This window comes from Lutra lutra, chromosome 9 (genome assembly GCF_902655055.1).
Source record: "Lutra lutra chromosome 9, mLutLut1.2, whole genome shotgun sequence".
Lineage (NCBI taxonomy): Eukaryota > Metazoa > Chordata > Mammalia > Carnivora > Mustelidae > Lutra > Lutra lutra.
Window position 1 is genome coordinate 609,589 of NC_062286.1, and position 18,853 is coordinate 628,441.

Here is an 18,853-nt window from a genome sequence, read left to right on the forward strand (position 1 = left end):
ATCCGATGGCAGGACCCGCCACCCTGCACACGGGGCTGAGCTGCCATGAGCGCGCCCTGCCCGCAGCTGTGCGAGCTGTCTGCCCAAGTCACGAGTCTGTAACCGCGTCCCAGCCTCTCCCGCGCTCCCCCTCACGTCCAGGGACACAGCCAGAGGGCGGCCGATGCTCAGGGCCCGCGTGTGAAGATTCCCAGATTCCGCCGATGCCCCAGCATGAGGTTCCCGCCCAAGAGCCGACCCAGGGGCCACAGGTCCCCGCCTCCCGCTCGGAGCCTGCGGTGTGTGATCAGTGTGGCCCCAGGGAGCTGGGGCGGCCGGCACCAGGCTGAATTCTGGACGCTGCAGGCCTCCTGCAAGCATCTGGCTGGGCGGCGGCCACAGCTTATCAGGAGAGCCACAGGCGAAGCCTGGATGAAGACTCTAATTTATAAGGAAAGTTAGCTGAGTTTGGATCCCAGATTTCATTTTCTTCTTAAAAAGGGGCTCATTAAGATGACTGTAGGTTGACCTCAGAGGCAGACGGTGGTCGGGGATGCCCGCGCCCCTCCCGCCAGCCCCCGGCTTCACTGATGGCGCAGCACGGGGGTGGGGGCCCACTCGCCCTCCTGACGGAGCCCCGCTGTGGCCGCGCGTCCGGCCCCGACACCAAGCCGTGGGGATGCTGTCCCTGAGTGTCCTTGTTCTCTTCCCATTGGTGACGGTCTTTCCTTTACAAAGACGAACGTGTGCACAAGTCGGCAAACGGAAGGACGGACGACGTGGCTGACTGTGAGTGAACGGCACGAGTGGGCTTTGGTTTGCCAAAACGGGGTTGGGGGCCACGCCGGGGCGGGCGGGCTTTGAATGCAGCCACAGGCCTGTGTCCCTTGGAATCGGGGTGACCCCCCAGAGGAGGCATGACACCTGCCTGCAGAGCTCAGGGACCGGCAGGCATGAGGCCAGCAGAGCAGGAGGGAAGATGCTCTTCGACGCTTTGGAAATCCGTGACCACGCATCCCCTGAAGAGTCGGTGACCCAGAGCTCCCCACTCGGACGAGCAGCTCATGGACCCCCAACTCCTGAACAATCACCCAGAACTAGTGCTTGAACTTGTACAGGAGCTTTCTCAGGACGTGAGTTCTCTGACGACAAAACCCGCAGTCCTCTCTTGGAAGGCCGGCATGCAGACTGTGTCGGAGACCTTACACGCGTATGCATCTCGGTCATGGCCGTCTTCCGTCTCCCTCGGCGTCCGCAGGAGCCCCGTGCCCGTCTCCGGCTCGTGGTGCAGACCTGCCAGGGTCGGCGTGTTGAGCCCTCCCTCCTGCACACGCCTTACTCGCCAGACCCCGGGCCAGGCGCCTGTTCACCGTCTAGGCAGGAGGGAATAACGGCCCCAGTGGCCAGGCCCCAGGGGCCCACCGGGACCGGCATGTGGTCGGGCGGCCTCTGAAGGTCGAGGTCCTTTTCTAGAAGGGAAGGAGAGGAGGGGTGACTGTAGCTGGCCTCTTTCTCCTCAACACACACGCCTTCTCCTCCTTCCTGGCGGGGGAGGGGCTCCGCCTGGAGGACCTGGACGGGGGACTCTTGCTCGTGACGGCATCCCGGAGGCTTGGCGCCAGCCCAAGGGCGTGGGAGCCGCCCGGCCGCTGACGCTCGAGCGGGCACGGAAGTGCAGGAGGGTTTATACGGCAGCAGCCGTCCAGGAGGCAGGTCAGAGTCTTTGGGCCTCAGACCCAGCTGGGGGGATGCTGAGTACGGTGCTGGATGCGTAGTGAAGAGCCCAATGACAGAGTGTCCCGCTCACAAGGTCCCAGAGAAGCAGCTCGTGCGGACGTCGCCCTGATGGGCCACTTATTCTCCGCCGGTTCCGCCGTCAGAAGGAGAGCACTCGCCATCCTGGGCGTCACGCTGGTGGCGGCCTGCGCACACAGCCTCTTCCCCTTCCTCCGGAGAGGCCAGGACCTCCTGTGGGGTGAGTAACTAGTAAATACCGTCTCCGGCCTTGGGAAGCCGCTGTCCACAGCCACGGAGGCAGACAGTGGCGTGGCGGCCCTGAGAGCCAGGTGAGGCGCGTGCCGTGCTTCCTCCTGCATCCCGAGAAGGGAGCCGTGGTTCTGGAGGGTGGACGGGTCGCAGCTCGGTCCTGTCTGAAGAGTAATTCGGGGTCTCTACCCACAAGACTCTCCATTTCACCTGCTTGACTATTTGAAAAAACTGTGTTTGGGAGAAATCACCTTGTCCTTTTTCTGGGCACGTGTGTGTCTGGGACACGGGGTGCTGCGGTGTCCAGTGTGGTCGGTGGGGCGGGTGCTTGCAGCGTCAGACCTCAAGCTCTGTCTCTCTTTGGCTGAAAGAAAGAAAGAAAGAAAGAAAGAAAGAAAGAAAGAAAGAAAGAAAGAAAGAAAGGAAGGAAGGAAGAAAGAAGGAAGGAAAAGGCACCAAACACGTTGAAGGCATTTGCCTTGAGCAGAATGTCGGAGGTGCCTCTGGCTGGCCCCCGGGGACGCACACTATCCCCAGCAGGCTCCTGCATCCCTGCAGCCCGCCGGGGCTGTCTACAGACTTCTCAGGAGTGGGAGGACCCTTGTGCTGACAGCCCCCGTCCCACCCCTGCTGGGCCCCACTTCTCCCAATTCCACTGGACTCAGGGCTTCGTGACCATGTGGAAAGTTGCACCGACGTCCCTCACAGACCCCCGTGCCCCTAAGAAAGCGCCTAACGCGTCCCAGGCAGCAGGAAGCCTGAGGCGAGCGCTGGGCTCAGAGAACATGGGTCTGCACGCGCCCCTTCCCTCGCCACGCCTGCCACACTCCGGAGCTTGGGAAGTCGTCCGTCGCGGGGACCCCTGACGTGCCACGCCGTGCCGAGTGCCCTGCATCTGGATGACAGCAGGAAAGGACACCAGACGCGCGTTTCAGGCGCCATGGGGAAGATCGGCTCATCTCGCCCACATGAGCCCGCGGTCCCCGTGCTGTTCGACAGCTGTCCTGTGAGTTACCTACTCTGTCCTTCTATGGATAGTCATCAAGGCCTCCACTGTGTACAACCGCGGTAACACGAGTTAGGAGTCACGTGGCTGTGGTGGCTGAGTTGTCATGGGTCGGAGGCGCCCACGGACCGTCACGCACATGGTCAGCTGTGGATGTCACAATCCACAAATTGGGGAATGTGATCTCTGCTGCTTCGCTGGAACCCCGCACGCCACCGCCCGTCCGAGGGCTCGACTCGCGCCTGCCGGACTCGGAGCCGGCACAGCGATCGTGCACGAGGACGCGTCCGTCAGGTTTTATCCGGGGCTGTGGTTGCCACGTCACGGGCGTTTAAGCATCAACGGGAGCATTTTGAGACTGGCTTGTTAACCGTTTACAAATACTCATTTGGAGAACATTTCTCTCACTGTGTCCGACCTCACGTTCATTGATAGAGGACAGTGTTTTCCAGGCCGACCAGCAGCTCACGGCAATTCCGCCGAAAGATCACTGTCACGGGTCACGTTTCTCGGCCCCCAGTTCAACTCGCGATGCTGCTCTGTGTTCTCAAGGGTTTGCGTTCTTATCACAGCGCTGGGGTCTTCGTGGAGCTGGCAGCCGGGAGGTGGGGCTGCCGGCGAGCTCGCTGCTAGGCCCTCGCCCCGGCGTGTCCAGTCTAGGCTTGGCCCTAGGAGGGCTCCAGAGGCCCGTGTCCAGGGCCCGGTCACCCCCGGGAGGGCCCCAGGAGCCCGAGGTACAGCCGTGTCCAAGCTCACTATCCTTCTGGGTCCTTCTGTGAAGCCCCACACACAGGACTGGAGACTAGACGAGGGACAGTCGAGGACACACGTAGGTCCTGGACATGCACACCTGACGGTCAGGCTGTGGCCTGTAGTGGTGTGGTGGGGGGCGGGAACAAGGCCAGGGCACCCACCCTGCATGTCCGTGCCGCTCGAGTCTGGCTCAGGAGAAGCTCCAGAGTAGGGTACCTGGGCTCAGCTCAGGGAGGAGCAGACGGAGGCAGCCGGAGGTTCTGGGTAGGAAGGAGTCGGCCGTGTTTGCGGACAGACGTGCGCGTGGCCGTGTGGGTCTATGAGAGCAAGGCTGAGGCCCTTCTGCGGAGCCTGAGGTCCTCACGGAAGCCGTGTGCTCATAAGCACGGAGGGGACGCATGTGCACTGTTTGTGCAAAGCTGAGACTAACGCACAGGCCTCCTTACGCAACGGTTCCCACCAGTTCCAGCCACTGCCAAAAGGAATCCATGGGAAGCAGAGACTGGCCTGCAGACCCGGACGTCTGGGCTCAGCCGGGTGGGGACGCGCCGAGCGAGGAACACTGGCCGACTTCATTCCTGGTGATTGGGTTTTGGCACACGGGTCAGGCACGTCAGGATCCCAACACAGAGCTCTGAGTAAACCAGCTCCGCGGTCCGTCCGCAGTGACCCCGGGGCCCGTGCGGGTTGTGGCCCCAGGGGAGGAAGACTCCAGCATTCGTGTGCTGAACAAGGGCTCTTCGGAAACAGCGGACGTGCGGCTCTTTCGCAAGTGTGTGCTCACCCGCCGTGGGACTGGAGAGTCGGAGTATCCGGGGCACCCAGCCCGGCCTCTGGACAAGGGAAGGGCCGGGAGGGTGATCAGATGCCCATGGCCAGGGTCTCCACCTTTCTGCCTCTGTGACGACGTTTCTGTAAAGGCCCAGAAGCGCTGGTTCCGAGAGCTTCAGGATGGGGAGCCCAAAGGTCCCTGTGTACCACGGAGCCGGCCCCACAAGCCACGAGGACAGACGTGTGTTTGTTGTGGGCCTCGCCCCACACGTCTCTCCCTCAGGCTACTGGTCTGCACCCTTGAGTGAACCAGTAAAGGCCGAGCTTCCCTGAGCTCCCTGGGCCCCTCTGGACAGCTAAGGAGCTGAGGAGGGGGACCTGGAACCTCCCCGGGGCAGCCTTCGGCCAAAAGGGCAGGTGCCGGCCGGGGGCTTGTGACCCTGAGTGTGAGGCCACCTGGGGTAGACCGGTTGGAGTGGAGACCTCAGCCGCCCAGCGTCTGCCCGGTATTGTGTGTGGGGCCAGCTTCAGACGGGCTCCACGGCGGCCTGTGGCCGGAGCCCTGCGAGGCACCTTGGGGCGTGGGGAGGCAGTGGGAGTGGGCAGGACCCTGTGCTCCTTGCACTGCGTGGGCAGCTCTGGGTTGGGGGGGCTCATGCCTCCTGTGAGATGTGGAAATCAGGCCCACGGGGAAGCCGGCCCGGACCCCTCCAGATGGGGCTCAGGGGCCGTGGGCTTGTCACCGCCTCATGCTGCCCTTGGAGGACACTGAACGTGGCAGAGGTGTCCGCGCTCGGACAGGGTTCACCGTGCTATCTTGTTCCACAGGACGCAGTGGAGACCCTCCTGTCGTCAGCGTCGTGGAGGAGACCAGACGCATGGTGGACCGCGCCATCTACCACACCGTGAAGAGGTAGGCTTTCCGCAGGGGACACGGGAGGGCAGGTCACTAGGGGCCGGTGCCCGGGCCTCGCCGCCGGCCTTGCCATCTCCACCTTACCAATCGGGAACTCCCGTGCGTTCCCTCACTCTCCTGGTTTCCAGGGGAAGATCCCGGAGGAACCGGTATTCAGTCCCAAACTCTGTCTCTAGCGTAGCCCAGAGCAAACCACGGTGATCTCACCATGACGCGCATCTGCGGTCTCAGAGGCGGGGGTGGGATCCCGGCGGTGGACGGGGGTCCTGGGACAGGGGGCTACTTGTCTTGGGGCAGGAGGGAGGAGCCGAGACCAGAGCCGGGGCTGAGGACACCACGGGACACAGATGTTCGGTGCGGGACAAGCCCACCCATCCTTCTGGATTCAGTCATAAGAAACCCCTTGGCTTTAATACATCATTGACCTCAGTATTGAGGACATGGTGGTCTCACATGAGATGTTTGTAAAGCAAACAGAACAGCTAAGGAGCGGGTTTTGTCCTCACAAGCTCATCTCGTTGGTGGCTGACTAATGGTTACAGATGCTCTCGCTGGGGACAGTGACATCCACATGCGGTCCCGGGAGCCAGATCAGCAGAGACCCAGGCCCAAGGCGATACCTGCCCTTCCCTGGACGCCTGGATGCCCCGCAGGGCGTCACCCACCCATGCACTCATGGACCCACACTTTGTTTTTACAACAGACCCGTCCTCGGTCCGCTTGCCGGGGAGCCTTCCTGCAGGCCGTGCACCGCTGAGCATGGCTGGTCCGCAGGGCCCCCGCTGCCGTGGGCGGGCCACATGGGGGGCCCAGGCTCCAGGCCCTGCTCCTTGGCGGCTGCCACCGGGGGTCCTTCTCCTCTGGAATGGCGGTGGGTGCAGTCACACAGTCTTACTGTCGCTCCGTCTGATGGTTCTTTCCCATTCTGCTTCATCGTGCCTACCAGGGAGGCAGCATCCGGAGTCCCCAAGGGACGTCCTCCTACGCCTGTGGTCCCCGTCGCCTAAAGCTCCTACCCCTTCCCGGACCCGCCACTGGGCACACTGACCATGGGGGCGTGGGACCCACACCGGTGTAGGAGAGGAGGGCGTCCGTGCTGTGCGGGCGCTAGGGCCGTTCTACGGAGGGAGAAGCCACTTCTGCCTCCCGTGCTGCCCCCTTTCTATGCAGACTCCACGCCCAGCGTGTGGCTTGGACTCGGGACCCTGAGAACAAGAGTGGGGGCTCTGCTGACAGCCCGCCAGGTGCCCATCAGAGCGGCCCCTTTCAAAGCATCCTTGAGGGTGGATGGGAGCAAAGACAGTCAACGCCCTTTGTCTCACGAGGTGCTGAGAAATTACCCAGAGCCGTGGAGACTGTCCCCCAGTAGTATCTGCCCCCATGCGGACGCCACGCTGGCGTCTTGCAAACTTTTCCATGACCCCGTCCTTCCAGGGACCACGGTCAAACCGTGGATCTGACCCGCAGGGCTGGGACCACATCCATTTGTCCCCATCCTGCTCCCCAGGGTTGGCGGCCGCCCCCATGACTCTGGGCTGCGGGTGCAGCCCTGCATGTGGCATCCTCCCGGCAGCGCTAACCAGGTCCCTCGAGGTCTTCCTCAGGACTCCCGGGCTTCTCCTGGATTCTGAGCTGAGCTCTGCCCTCGGCCAAGGTGTCACCCGGGGAGGGGAGGGCGTCTGCTGTCTCAGGGCCCCCGACCCGGCGGTCTTGTCCACGGGTCTGCCGGCGAGCGGAGGCTGGCCTGAGTCTCCTCCTGCCGTTGAACTCTGAGGACAAAGAAACGGGGTTCTCGGGCTTAACTGCCCTTGTCAGGGCCACAGGGCCCCTGCTCATGAGGAGCAAAAGCGACGAAGGAAGAAGGCGCCGCGTCTCAGTCCTGCGGAGTCTCCTCGTGCAGAATGCCAGCCCTGCGCCGTGAGAACGAGGCTGCAGATGTGCTTCACCCTCGGTTTTGCGGTGATGGAAGTGGAAACACAAAGACAAGAGAGCCGATCAGGAAGGTCACCGGTGAGGTCTTCTGAGGTTGTTTCCAGACGTTTCTCCGAGAGACCTTCGAGACCAGCATCGCGCAAGGAGGCACTGAGGCTGCAAGGCAAACTCAGTTCTCTGAGGTCCTTACGGTTCGAATCTGGGAGACGCGGCCTCCGGAGGACCCGGAGACGTACTCTGGGGTGGGCGGTGCTTATGGGGGTGAGCCCGTGGCCCTCCTTGCTCGCCGGGGAGGACGCTGACCAGTGGAGGGGAGCAGCCGCCGTAGGTCCCCCAGGGCGGGGCAGGACAGGTGCGGGGTGCTGGGCTGCAGGTCAGAGAAGTAAGCCACGTGCCGGGCCGTGGGGCGAAGGCCGGCGGGCACCACCAAGCTCATGCCCGTCTGAGCCAGGCAGTTGCCGCCCCGCGTCCCCAGCAGCCTCCCTCGTGGATCCGCCTGGCCCGTGAGCTCCTGACCTCACGTCCCAAGCTGCCCTCCCCCCCAAAATGCTAAGATCTGTTCCCCTCACGGGCAATTGTGTCTCATTTAGGATTAATGAACTAGTGAGCCATTGCTATTTGCTTACTAATCATAGAGTGAGTTACTACATTTCTTTCTTAAAGAGTTCACTTATTTATTTGAGAGAGAGACAGAGCGAGCACAAGCAGGGGGAGAGGGAGAAGCTGAGCAGGGTGCCTGATGCAGGGCTCGATCCCAGGACCTTGAGATCATGACCTGAGCCAAAGGCAGTCGCTCAACCGACTAAGCCCCCCAGGTACCCTGGATTATTACATTTCAATAAATAATTAAATGTCAACAAGAATCCCCAATAATTATTTATTATTTATGAAATAATAAATCCTGCAATTTCTCAGTATTTTTTATCGTGATCATTGAGAACTTTGAAAGCACGGTCCACGGAGCGCATGGTGCCTGCTTCTTTTCTGAATTCTTCTAAAACCAGAAGAATCCAGTCTGTGGGGCGCAGTGGCCCCGGATGGACCGAACACCTTTAATGTGTTCACTCCGCAAACGTGCGCGAGCCCCGTGGCCCGGATGCAGGAGAGCCCCCGGGTGCCGTGGGGCCGCCTGGAGGACGAGGGAACGACTTTGGCCCCGCTGGTTCGAAGCAGAGAGAGACGGACACACAGGGAAGCAGACGGATGGAGGCAGACGGAGGGGAGAAAAGGCAGAGGGGGAGACCCATAGGGAGAAGGAAGAGTCAAGAAAGGAAGATGCCGTGCACTGACCACGTGACCCCTTGTCCATGGCCAGCACCCCACGTGCTCGCGGCTGTTTCCACATACGTTTTGGGCTGTGACCCCACACGCTCAAGGTTATGACCCCTGGACTCAAGACAGTGTTGCCACCTCCAGGGCTGTGACCCCGGGGGCTGGAGCCCACCAGCTCGGGGCTGTCACCTGTGTCCTGAAGACCGGGACCCTACGTGTTCGGGGTTGAGACCCCACTCTGTCAAGGCTGTGACCCCACATGCTCAGGACTGGACCCCACTTGCTCGAGCCAAGACCCCACGTGCTGGGGGCTGGGATCCCTCGTGTCTGAGCTATGAGCCCAGACAGTTGGGGCCGTGACCCTGTATCCTCAGGGCTGTGACCCCATATGCTCAGGACCATGGCCCCATTTCTCAGGGTGTGACCGTGTGGGCTCCGGGGGGTGGGGAGACCCACCCCGCCCAGGGGCCGGAAGGTGCTGGCCACCTGCCGTGGTGGGGAGGCCCTGGGGGTCCGGGTGCAGGACGGCACTCAGAGCAGTCTCCGGGAGTGTGGGCCTGATGTCCTGCAGCAGAGCAGGGGCCACTTTCGGGGGCTGCGTGCTGGGACGGAGTGGGGGGAGGGGCTGCGCTGCCCCAGGGCTCACCAGATCTGCCCTGCTAGGCGGGGGGAGATGCTGGGTCTCAGGATCAGGGGTAGGCAGTTACCTGGGCTCTGGCTTGGAGGTGCTGCAGGAAAAGGGCCCAGGTGAGTGAGTGGACAGGGGAGCAGATGGGAGGCCCAGAGGTGCCCACGTCAGGGAGACCCCCTGCCGGCTCCCCGTGGGTCCCCAGACGCTCCAAGAGAGGGAGGGTCCTGGGTGCCTCCTCCGCTCACTGCCTTGCCTCAGGGACTGTTTCCCCTCACGCTCCCGGGATGGGCCTGTGCCTAGCCGGTGTGCATGAGCGGCCCGAGCGGCCCGTGTGGCTGGAGAAATCGTCCTCTTGCCTCGATGCCTCGGCAGGGCAGGAGGCAGTGACGCTGGGCAGGCTTGGACCAGTCTCCATGGCGCGGCGCCGGGGGCCACCACCGGTCTTCCACGGCTCTCATCGCCCGGCACCAAATCCTGCCTGTCCACCGTCAGGCTGTTTCCACATTCGCGGCTTGCTGGGGGCTCAGCGTGTGTGCCGCCCGCACCCCTACACCTGCGTCTACACCCGCCCTTGGTCCCATCCGCTGTGGATGTGAAGACGGCTCTGGCGGTGCCCGGCGCAGAGAGGACCGAGGACGCTTGGTGACATCAGGAGCAGATGCTTCTGTGTCCTTGGCACCAGGGAGACGGTGGAAAGCCAGACGGGCTGCGAGGTCATCACGCAGAGGACGCGGAGCCAGCAAAAGCCCACCTTCCCGTCCGAGCTCAGAGTCAGATCTTCTGCGCTGCAGATGAGAGGGCGAGAGGGCAGGTCTGCCACTGTTAATAGCTCACTGACCTCCTGGAGCTGAGGCCTCAGGACAGCCTGCAGCCGTGGCCGGTGGTGCGGACCCTGAGCCGTGCGAGGTCCCTGCCGTCCTCAGGGGCGTCTTTGGGGGAAGGTGGCTGCGGCGAAGGCCTCTGTGGGGAGACCCACGTGCCCAGAGGGACCCGGGGCAGCAGCTCCCCCGGCAGTGTCACCAGCCTGCCGTGGCCAGAGCCGCCGGCCCGGCACATGGGTTCCCGGTCAGGGGACCACCCATCCAGAGCCCAGGCTGGGGCAGGGGAGGCAGGTGTTTTGAGATGCAGCCGCCGGGAGCCAGGGCAGGCAGGGAAGAGCCCAGAGGGAATTCCCGTTCACAGCTACAGCGCGCGGCGAGGTAACCGGCAGACCCCGATGGAGGAGTGGGCCGCATAGCCTCGCCTTGGTGCCTTGCAGTGCCCTGGTCTGCAGGAAGCCGGGGGAGCCCTCCAGGCTGGAGTCCCCATGGTGAGGCAGGAGCAGCCTGGGCCCCGGAGGAGCTCTCTGCTGGAGATCGGGGCAGGTCGGGGCCACGGCAGGTCGGGGCCACGGCAGAGCACCATGGCCGCAGGAGCCCAAGGCAGGGAGGGGCAGGAGAAGGGGCTGGTGTCCTCCGAGCTCCAAGCTGGGCCAGCCCCAGTCTGGATGTGAGGACGTGTCTCGTCAACCTGCTCGCTACAAAGACTCCCAGGGCTCTGTCTCGGTTCTGTCCTTGAGCTCTGGGCTCCTGTCCCTGCACGTGTGTGCACACGTGTGTATACACACCATCAAATGAGCACACGTGTGCGTGCACACCTGTGCACACAGCGTCACAAGGGTGTAAACAAAGTCCATAGAAGGACTCCCTCCAACGACTCCTGGGATGTGCGGACCCCGGGGTGTGGAGGCAGCATGGCTGCGTCACGTCCTTCCCAGCAGGGAGCGCCGCTGGCCTGTGTCAGACCCCGGGGAGCTGGAGTCGGGGCCGCCCATATTGCTGGGGAACTGGACACTACTGGGCCTCTCTGGGCTGGGCCGAGCTGGGGTGCAGGGCTGTGGTCTCTCATGGAGGACCAGGTCTGTGTGGGAACCTCGTGGGGGCCTTTGTCCATGGGGGGCTGGGCCCAAATGCGCGTGTGTCCTGATGCACCCAAGGGTTACTCTGGGGCGGAGCGGGGGGAAGGCCAGCACCTGCTCGCACCTAGGGCTTCTGGCCCACTGGCCCCAAGTTCAGGATGCAGACCCCCCCCAACCCGGGGTGGTCTTCAACCCCAGCTCTGTCTCCCTCATTCCCCTGGAGGACTGGGGACTGGGGACTGGGGCGTCCCCTCCCCTGCTCGCCTGTACCAGACATCTTCATGGCTCTTCTCGCAACGACCACCCTGGTTTCTGCATGTAAACGTTTCTCCTGGAGCAGAGTGTGTTTCTCGGGCATGAATCTGCGGTGGCAGTGTCTGTTTGCCCCCGAACTGGCAGGCTGGGCCAGCAGGTTGCATGAGTCTGGCCGCGGGCGTAGGCCTGTTCCTCGCTCTCTGGAGGGGAGACCAGGAGACCCCTCGCACCTTCTCCGCAAGCGAGAGAAAGGAGATGGGTTTGCGCACTTAGAGCCGTCGTGTCCGCTGTTCTGGGGGACCTGCGATCGTCTCCCGTCCTCGCGGGAAGAAGCATGGCCTCGTGCTCAAGACGCTGGAGCCGCTGGATGCAAACCGGGCCTCGCGCAGGGCCTGCTTCCCTCCCCGTGCATGTCAGCTCACGTGTGCTGGGTGAGCGCTCGGGACACCTGCACGGCTCCCCACACACCACAAGACGGAGGGAGTCATTTACGGTGTTTAGAGACATGATTCCACAAGTCCGCGTCCTGGGTAGGCACTGCCGATCGTAGCCACACTGAATACCGTCTACTGATGTTGCGTCCAGGGTCCAGACCTGCTCAAAGAGCCACGCGGACACTGAGTCGCGTCACCTCTGCACACGTGGGAGGCACGAACAGGCTCCACAGGCAGACGGGCTGACGGAGGCCCACGTGGCCCACTCTGCCAGTGCTGGATCCAGCCTCTGTGCCCGTGGGGACGTGACCCCTCATGTGGCCGTGTCCATGAGGTCTGCGGCCTTGGGCTTCATCTCAGTGGTTCATGCTGGGACGTCCGCACCCCAGGCTGCGGCCCAGAGACCGCGATGCAAGAGGTCTGGGCCCCCGGGAGGCTCTGCTCACCGGCTTGTCTGTTGGCTGTAAACACAGAAGCACCAGCTGCCTTCACTGCAGACAACATTCCAAGGACCTTTGCAAAGCGGAAGCTAGGGCGCCTCCCCACACAGAGGGGAAGGGTTTGCTCCCTCTCGACGTGACAGAGGAGGGCTCCTGGGTGCCTGCTCCCCTGCTCCGAGGCCACCACACGGGGCCCAGGGCCTCCATGAAGAGTGGGGTTCTCGCCTCCGAGGGCTGCTGGAGCACATGGCCCCAAACCCAGCAGCTTAATGCAGCACCCATGGTTCATCACCATCAGGGATCACAGGCCAGCATGGACCTCGCTGGGCCAGAGTCGCCATCCGGGGACAGCGGTCCTCCCGAGACTCCGAAAAACCTCCCTTTCCCCTCCCTCCCAGCTCCAGAGGTGCCCGTGTTGCCCAGCGGGCCTTCCCGGCCTTCCCCGTCTTCAGGCGGTGACCGATCTCTGACCTCTTTTCCTGTCCTCCCCATCCTCTTCCCCTCGTAAGACCCGGTGGTTGTGTGGCCGCCTGCAGGGCTCGGGAACAGCCGCTTTCAGCCTCCGCTGTTAGCCGTCCCAGTCCTGCCTGCATCCGAATGCCCTTGCCGTGCAGCCAGGCCTGCTCACGGCTCCGAGGATCGGACACGGACTTCTTTGGGGGACTGTTCTCCTGCCCCGCAGTCTCAGGGAGCCCCAGAAAGGCCGCGGCTGGCACTGCGGTGGCCCGTGTCTAGGGCCGGCCCGTGTCTCTGCTAGCTGGTGTGTCAGCTTCTACCAAAAGTTCATGACGGGGACACCTGAGGGGCTCAGAGGGTTAAAGCCTCTGCCTTCAGCTCAGGACGTGATCCTGGGGTCCGGGGATCGAGGCTCAAGGCAGGCTCCCTGCTCAGTGGGCAGTCTGCTTCCCCCTCTCCCACTCCCCCTGCTTGTGCTCCCTCTCGCTGTGTCTCTTTCTGTCAAATGAATAAACAAAATCTTAAAAGAAAGAAAACTTCGCGGTGACCTAGTGTCACGTGCACAAGGCAGCTGTGACATCCAGAGCTCTTTATGGAAGTTCTAGGCCACGCGCATCAGTGTGGACGTCAGGTTCACTCTGCCGTGTCCGCCGTGTCTGTCGCTGGCTGTGCCCCCGAAGCCAGCTCCTCGGCTCTCCATGAGGGAGTGCTGTAAACTGAGCGTAATTGTGGCCTTTGGCAGCCGAGGTTTTCAGGGGTGACAGCCTGAGGTGAGTGGTTCTCGGCACAGCACCGGCTGCCCCGTTCCCTCGGTGCACATTCGGACTTCTTACTGATGCATGGTGGCCCGTGGGGTCGCAGCTGGTGGCAAGAGCTTGGCTGATTCTGCGAAGCTGCCCGCAACTTGAGCCGCACATCTCAGGGCTGCTGGAGGGGCTTCCTGCCACTCTGCCTGAGGCCGAGGGGGTCCACTCTGCAGCTCCACCCAGGCAGGGGCCAGCTCAGACCCCCGCCCCTGGGGCACTGGCCCCAAAGTGCCATGGGCAGGGGTTAGACGGATCCCCTGGGGCTGGAGCTGCTGGGATGCGCAAGGCCAGGGACACAGAGCGCTGGGGACCCAGCACGGTGCTTCCCATCCCACCACAAAGGCTCTGTTGCCCTGTCCTGCCCTTCGGGGGCCGGTTCTCTGACAGGGGCTGGGGCTGGCCTGCGAGCACTGGCTCACCCAGGAGCTCCAGAGGGCTGCGCACGCAGGGCCCCTGGCTCACCAGCGGGAGCACAGCACAGGCGTCTAACTCGATGCCGACGAGGCTTATCTCCCCCAAGTCCTGTCGGGCTCACGACCTCTAGATGTGCCCGTCCTCGACCCCACATGGGGCAGGCCCTGCACATACTCTGCTGAAGTGAGTACTGGCTCCTTACGAGAACAGCCCCAGACGAATAACCAGCTTTACTTCTCCCCTTGTGCCATAGAGACCTCAGCCAAAGAGGGGTCCCGTCTCCATCACAGCTTCTGTCTTTCTCCAAACGCCCTGAGCCGACTAGCCGAGCCATCTCCCGTGCAGCCGAGATCATGGAAGCTTCCTTGCAGGCCCTGAAGACGAGAGTCTCCGGGAAGCTCCGGGGATCCTGGCCTCCCACAGGTGAGCCCCCCGAGGTGCACCCCCAGCAGCGGCCCCGAGGGGCAGAGCCCAGGCTGGGAGGGAGAAGCGCTCTGCCTCGCCTCCCTGCTCGCTCCCAGGCAGACGTGGTGGGTCTGTCACCGCTGCTCTAACAGACATGGGATGCATCTGGGTTCGCTTGGGAGGTGACGGTCCCTCTGTGTTCCAGACTGAACCGGGGCGGCCGCTCAAGCCCCTGGCAGCCTGTGTCATGGCATCCAAGAGCCGCTGTGCCCTGGTGGTGAGACGGGGCGGCCAGGGATGGTGCGGACGGCGGGAGCCACGCGTGGGGCTGTGCGAGGGGTCACGTTCCTGTAGCAGCAGCCTGGGCAGCCGGCAAGGACTGCGAGCCCCTCCCTGCTGTGTGGCCGTGGCCTCCGTGACTTCCTCCGGGCCTCTGAGAACTGGTCTGCTGGACTCTGAACGGGGGACAGCAGTGGCTGCTGGCAGAGCGGCCGCCTCTGAGCAAGGCAGCCTGTGGGTGCAAACGGGGCGCGGCTGGCCGGACCTCCGGGCAGTGCATGAGCCCTGCACGGGGAACGAGAAGACGGGTTTGTGAGAAGCAGACTAACCTGGGCTTTTCAGCGCGGCGTCACGAGCCGCGTGGTCCCCAGGTTCCTGCCCGGAAAGAGCCACAGACTCTTCATGCCGACTTAGCCTTGTTTCTTTTATTGAGTTTTATGTTTTTAATTTATTTCACGTTTTTATTTAAATTCTACGTAGGTGACACACATGGGAAAATAGGTTTCAGGAGTAGAACTTAGTGATTCATCACCGACAACGCCCGGCGCTTCCCCAGCAGGGCCTGCCCGATGCCCATCCCCCTCTGCCCACCCCCCACCCCTCCTCCAGCAGCCCCTCCCTCCTCCTATGGTTCATTTCCCTTTCTTTCTCCTCCCCCATTCCCATAGGCTCATCTGCTTTTTTTCTTAAGGTTTTACTTATTATTTGACAGAGGGAGACCCAGCGAGACAGGGAGCACAAGCAGGGGGAGTGCGGGAGGGAGAAGCAGGTCCCGCCCAGCAGGGAGCCCGACACTCCATCCCAGGACCCTGGGACCATGACCCCAGCCGGAGGCAGTCGTCTAAGGACTGAGCCACCAGGTGCCCCATCTGTTTTGTTTCTTGAATTGCTGGTGCGCGAGAGATCACACGGGGTTTGTGGTTCTCTCACCGACTTACGACATGAGACCCTCCGGCTCCGTGCACTGACGGGGACGCTCGTTCCCTTTCTCTCCGTGTCAAACGGATGCGTCCTTCCCAGGGTCCCCTAGTGAAGCTCAACCCCCGGTCCCTCCTCGGTCTTCCTTACGGCTTTATCTTGAAGATCTGTACAACTGGTCTTGGAGAAGTGACCGAAGGTTCCTTCTAGGACCAACAGGGAAGCGTGCCGGTGGCAATGTGCTTGGGCAAATACATAAGCTTCTGGCCCCAACCTGGAGAGCGCGGCGAGAAGGAGCCACAGTCCCCTGGAGAGGGCCGGGCCGAGCTCCGGCGCGAACGCTGCCACACCCCTGACCGGCCCGGGCGAGCTCTGCTGGCCGCCCCGTCTCACCGCCAGGGTGCGGAGGCTTGTCGGGGACGTGACTCCGCAGGTGCCCTGTCTCCGGGGGCCTGGAGTGCGGACCAGATTTCCTGAACGGTCACAGCAAACACTGGTTTTAAGAGCCCATGTCCTCGCAGGGAGGGTGTGCGAGGCCGTAGTCGAGAGCGCTGGTTTGAAGGAGAAGGAAGCCCTGGCCCCACGTGGACGCGTCTGACGTGGCGGACACTGTCTGCGGCCGCCTTGCCCCGTGCGGGGCCAGGGTGGGCTCGTCCTCACGCGCGCTTCCTCCCCAGATGTCCTGCCGGAAGATGTGCTGAACACCGTCGCGAACGTGTCCGGATGCCTGCCGTACATGCTGCCCCCCGAGTGCCCGGACACCTGCCTGGCCCGCAAGTACCGGCTCGTCACCGGCGCCTGTAACAACAGGTCAGCACCCTCCAGGCCTCGGGGGTGGGGCCGTGGCGGGGGTGGGGCCACCTGGGGGTGGGGCCTCGGCGGGCACCCAGGAGGCTGCAGACCGGTGGGGTCTTGTCCCACCACTGTGCACCCTGGACCCCCACCTGCCCCTCTGTCGCCAGGGGTGTCCCCGGCCTGACCCAGTCCACTAGTGTCCCCTGGACGCTGCCTCACCCCTTCTACAGAGTGTCCCCTAGAATCGGGTTCTGGGAAGGCCCAGGAGCCATGGGTCCGACTGAGATCAGAACCCTGAGAAGGCTAAGGGCCAAGGAATGTGGCTCCAATGGGCCCGGATGTCAGTTGGGCCACAGGTGGAGGATGGCCACAGGACCCGTGACACAGGTCTGCACCAGAGCACCCGCCCGGGTACCAGAGGGCAGTGCAGCTGTGGCTGTGCCCGCAGTGGGGACCAGGCAAGATGGCAGTCCTCCCTCCCTCCCTCCCTGCCTCCCTCTTTTCCTTCCTCCTGCCCTGAGCCAGGCCCCACGACACGTGTTGGGGAACACAATAGCCCTGTCCTCCCGCAGCTGGTGAGTGGGATCCCTGGTCCAGTGGGTCCAGCATAAACAGGACTGGTTCCCATTTTTGTTACGAAGAGTTTCGCAGTTTGAAGGTTAGGTTCTGTGATGACCTTAGTCCTGGACTAAACAGAAGCGCAGAGCGCATCTCAGAATGACCCAGAACGGTGCCGGCCGTGTGGTGGTCACAGGGCTCACGGGGCTGGTCACAGGGCTGGTCACAGGGCTCACGGGGGCTGCTGCCAATAGGCAGGGGTGTGCGGTCTCGTGTGTGGTTCAGGACAGAAGGTGATTCCTGAGCGAAGGAAACCAGCCGGGATGTGAGATTTCCCAGATGCCCAGACTTCCTTCCTGCACTTGCTGAAGCCCCTGCTTGTGCTGGGAGTGCGTCCCTTCTGCCCTCCAGCCGCCTCCCCAGGAGGGCCTGGGCCCCTCAGCTCAGGTCCCTTCGGCAAGGGCAGGACGTCCCCTGGCTCAGCCCTGGGGAGCCCCGTCCAGGGATCTTGTCCCCGCCTTCCCTCGAGGCCCCGGCTGCAGACGGTGGGAGTCTTCTGTGCACACGGACACCCCGCTCGGGGCTGCTCCTGCGCCGTGTCTGTGCGAAACATGCCACACGCGTGTGCTCTCGTGGCCTGGGGCTCGCACGCTCGCAGGTTCTGCGTGATGCCCCCCGGCACATTTAACCCCAGTGTGTTCAGATCGAGGGGCTAGAGATAGGACAGAGGTTTCTTCTGGACACGCATTTCCCCTGAGGAAGAGCACTTTCCTTCCGGAAAGTTCTGGTTGTTGTGTGACGTCTGCAGCACTGCCGGTCAGAGGGTCACCTTCTCCGTTTTGAAGGTTTGTCGTGGGCAGGACGCCGGGGTTGCCGCTCGTCTGAGCCGCGCCCGTGGTCACACTTCTTTGCAAGGTTTCCCAGGACTTGGGCTCCAACACGTTGGTCTTCGCCACCGTGTTATGCTTCCTGCGTTTTACTGAATGTCCAGCGATGCTTCTTTCTCACTTCTTGGGGCTTTGTCTGTTCCCGTCTCTCTTCTCGACTCTAACGTGGATGCACAGTGGCTGTTTTCCACTTTCTCTTCCTTCCTTAACCGTGTCGCTTCTTAGCCCGTTGCTGCTTCCTGGCACGAACCATGGGCTCTGGCCCCGCCTGTCGGCTGCAGGACGGCCAACGTTCTGTCTTTAGGCAAATGTGCTTGGGAATTTGACTGTATAACGTCTGAACTTCCAAATGGTGGATTGGAAGGAGACTCCTACGTTTCTGCCGGTTGCCCTGCGTGCGGACTGACGACTGGGCGTCGCGGCTGCGGCTGCCCTCACGGCCCTTTCCCCTTCTCTGAGACGATGTCGAGGGCTGGGACCCACCCGCGAAATCAGGTAACCCGAGTGGAGAAGGGTTTCTGCGCCCCACAGGCCTTCCTGCCGGGAGGATGGGATCGGCGCTACCCGCGTGGCACGTGCGTGAAGGCAGGCGGGGCCTGTTTCCGGGCCGACGCCACTCTCTGGAGCGCTGCCCTCGATGGTCCTCAGGTTCCCAAGTCTGCCCGGGTTTCGGGGCGTGAGCGTGTGGGCGTGCGCTCTGCTGTCATCCGCCATGGCACACCTGGATCTCGGCAGGGGCTGCTGGATGTGATGGTGACCATCGGACGACTGTCATCGGCATTCTGGGCCCTGATTCTGCCTCCGCGAGAGGGAAGGACACTCCCGTGACAGAGCCATTCCTGCCTGTTGGGAGGGTTTCTGAAGGTCTTTGCGCGCAGTGTGCAACGCTGCGACAGAAAGCGGCGCCGTGATCATCACCACGGACGACCAGACAGTATCTGACCTTTTGGGACCTGCCCGAGGCCTTAGCCACAGAGGTCGGTGAACACAGCTCCAGGCGCCTTCTCCCCCGGGCAAGGCTCCCAGCTCAGGCAGCGGTCAGCGACTCCCGTGTGGGACGTCG

General features: G+C 62.9%; 1 protein-coding gene across 1 annotated transcript in view; it reads left to right on the forward strand.

Moving 5' to 3' along the window:
* Nucleotides 1–1,824: 1,824 nt before the first annotated feature.
* The window catches only part of TPO (thyroid peroxidase), a 42,479-nt gene continuing 25,450 nt past the window's right edge, over nt 1,825–18,853 (forward strand). The window contains 4 exon segments of the mRNA XM_047745187.1: nt 1,825–1,954; nt 5,324–5,408; nt 14,202–14,371; nt 16,228–16,360. Coding sequence (XP_047601143.1) covers nt 1,825–1,954; nt 5,324–5,408; nt 14,202–14,371; nt 16,228–16,360 — 518 coding nt within the window.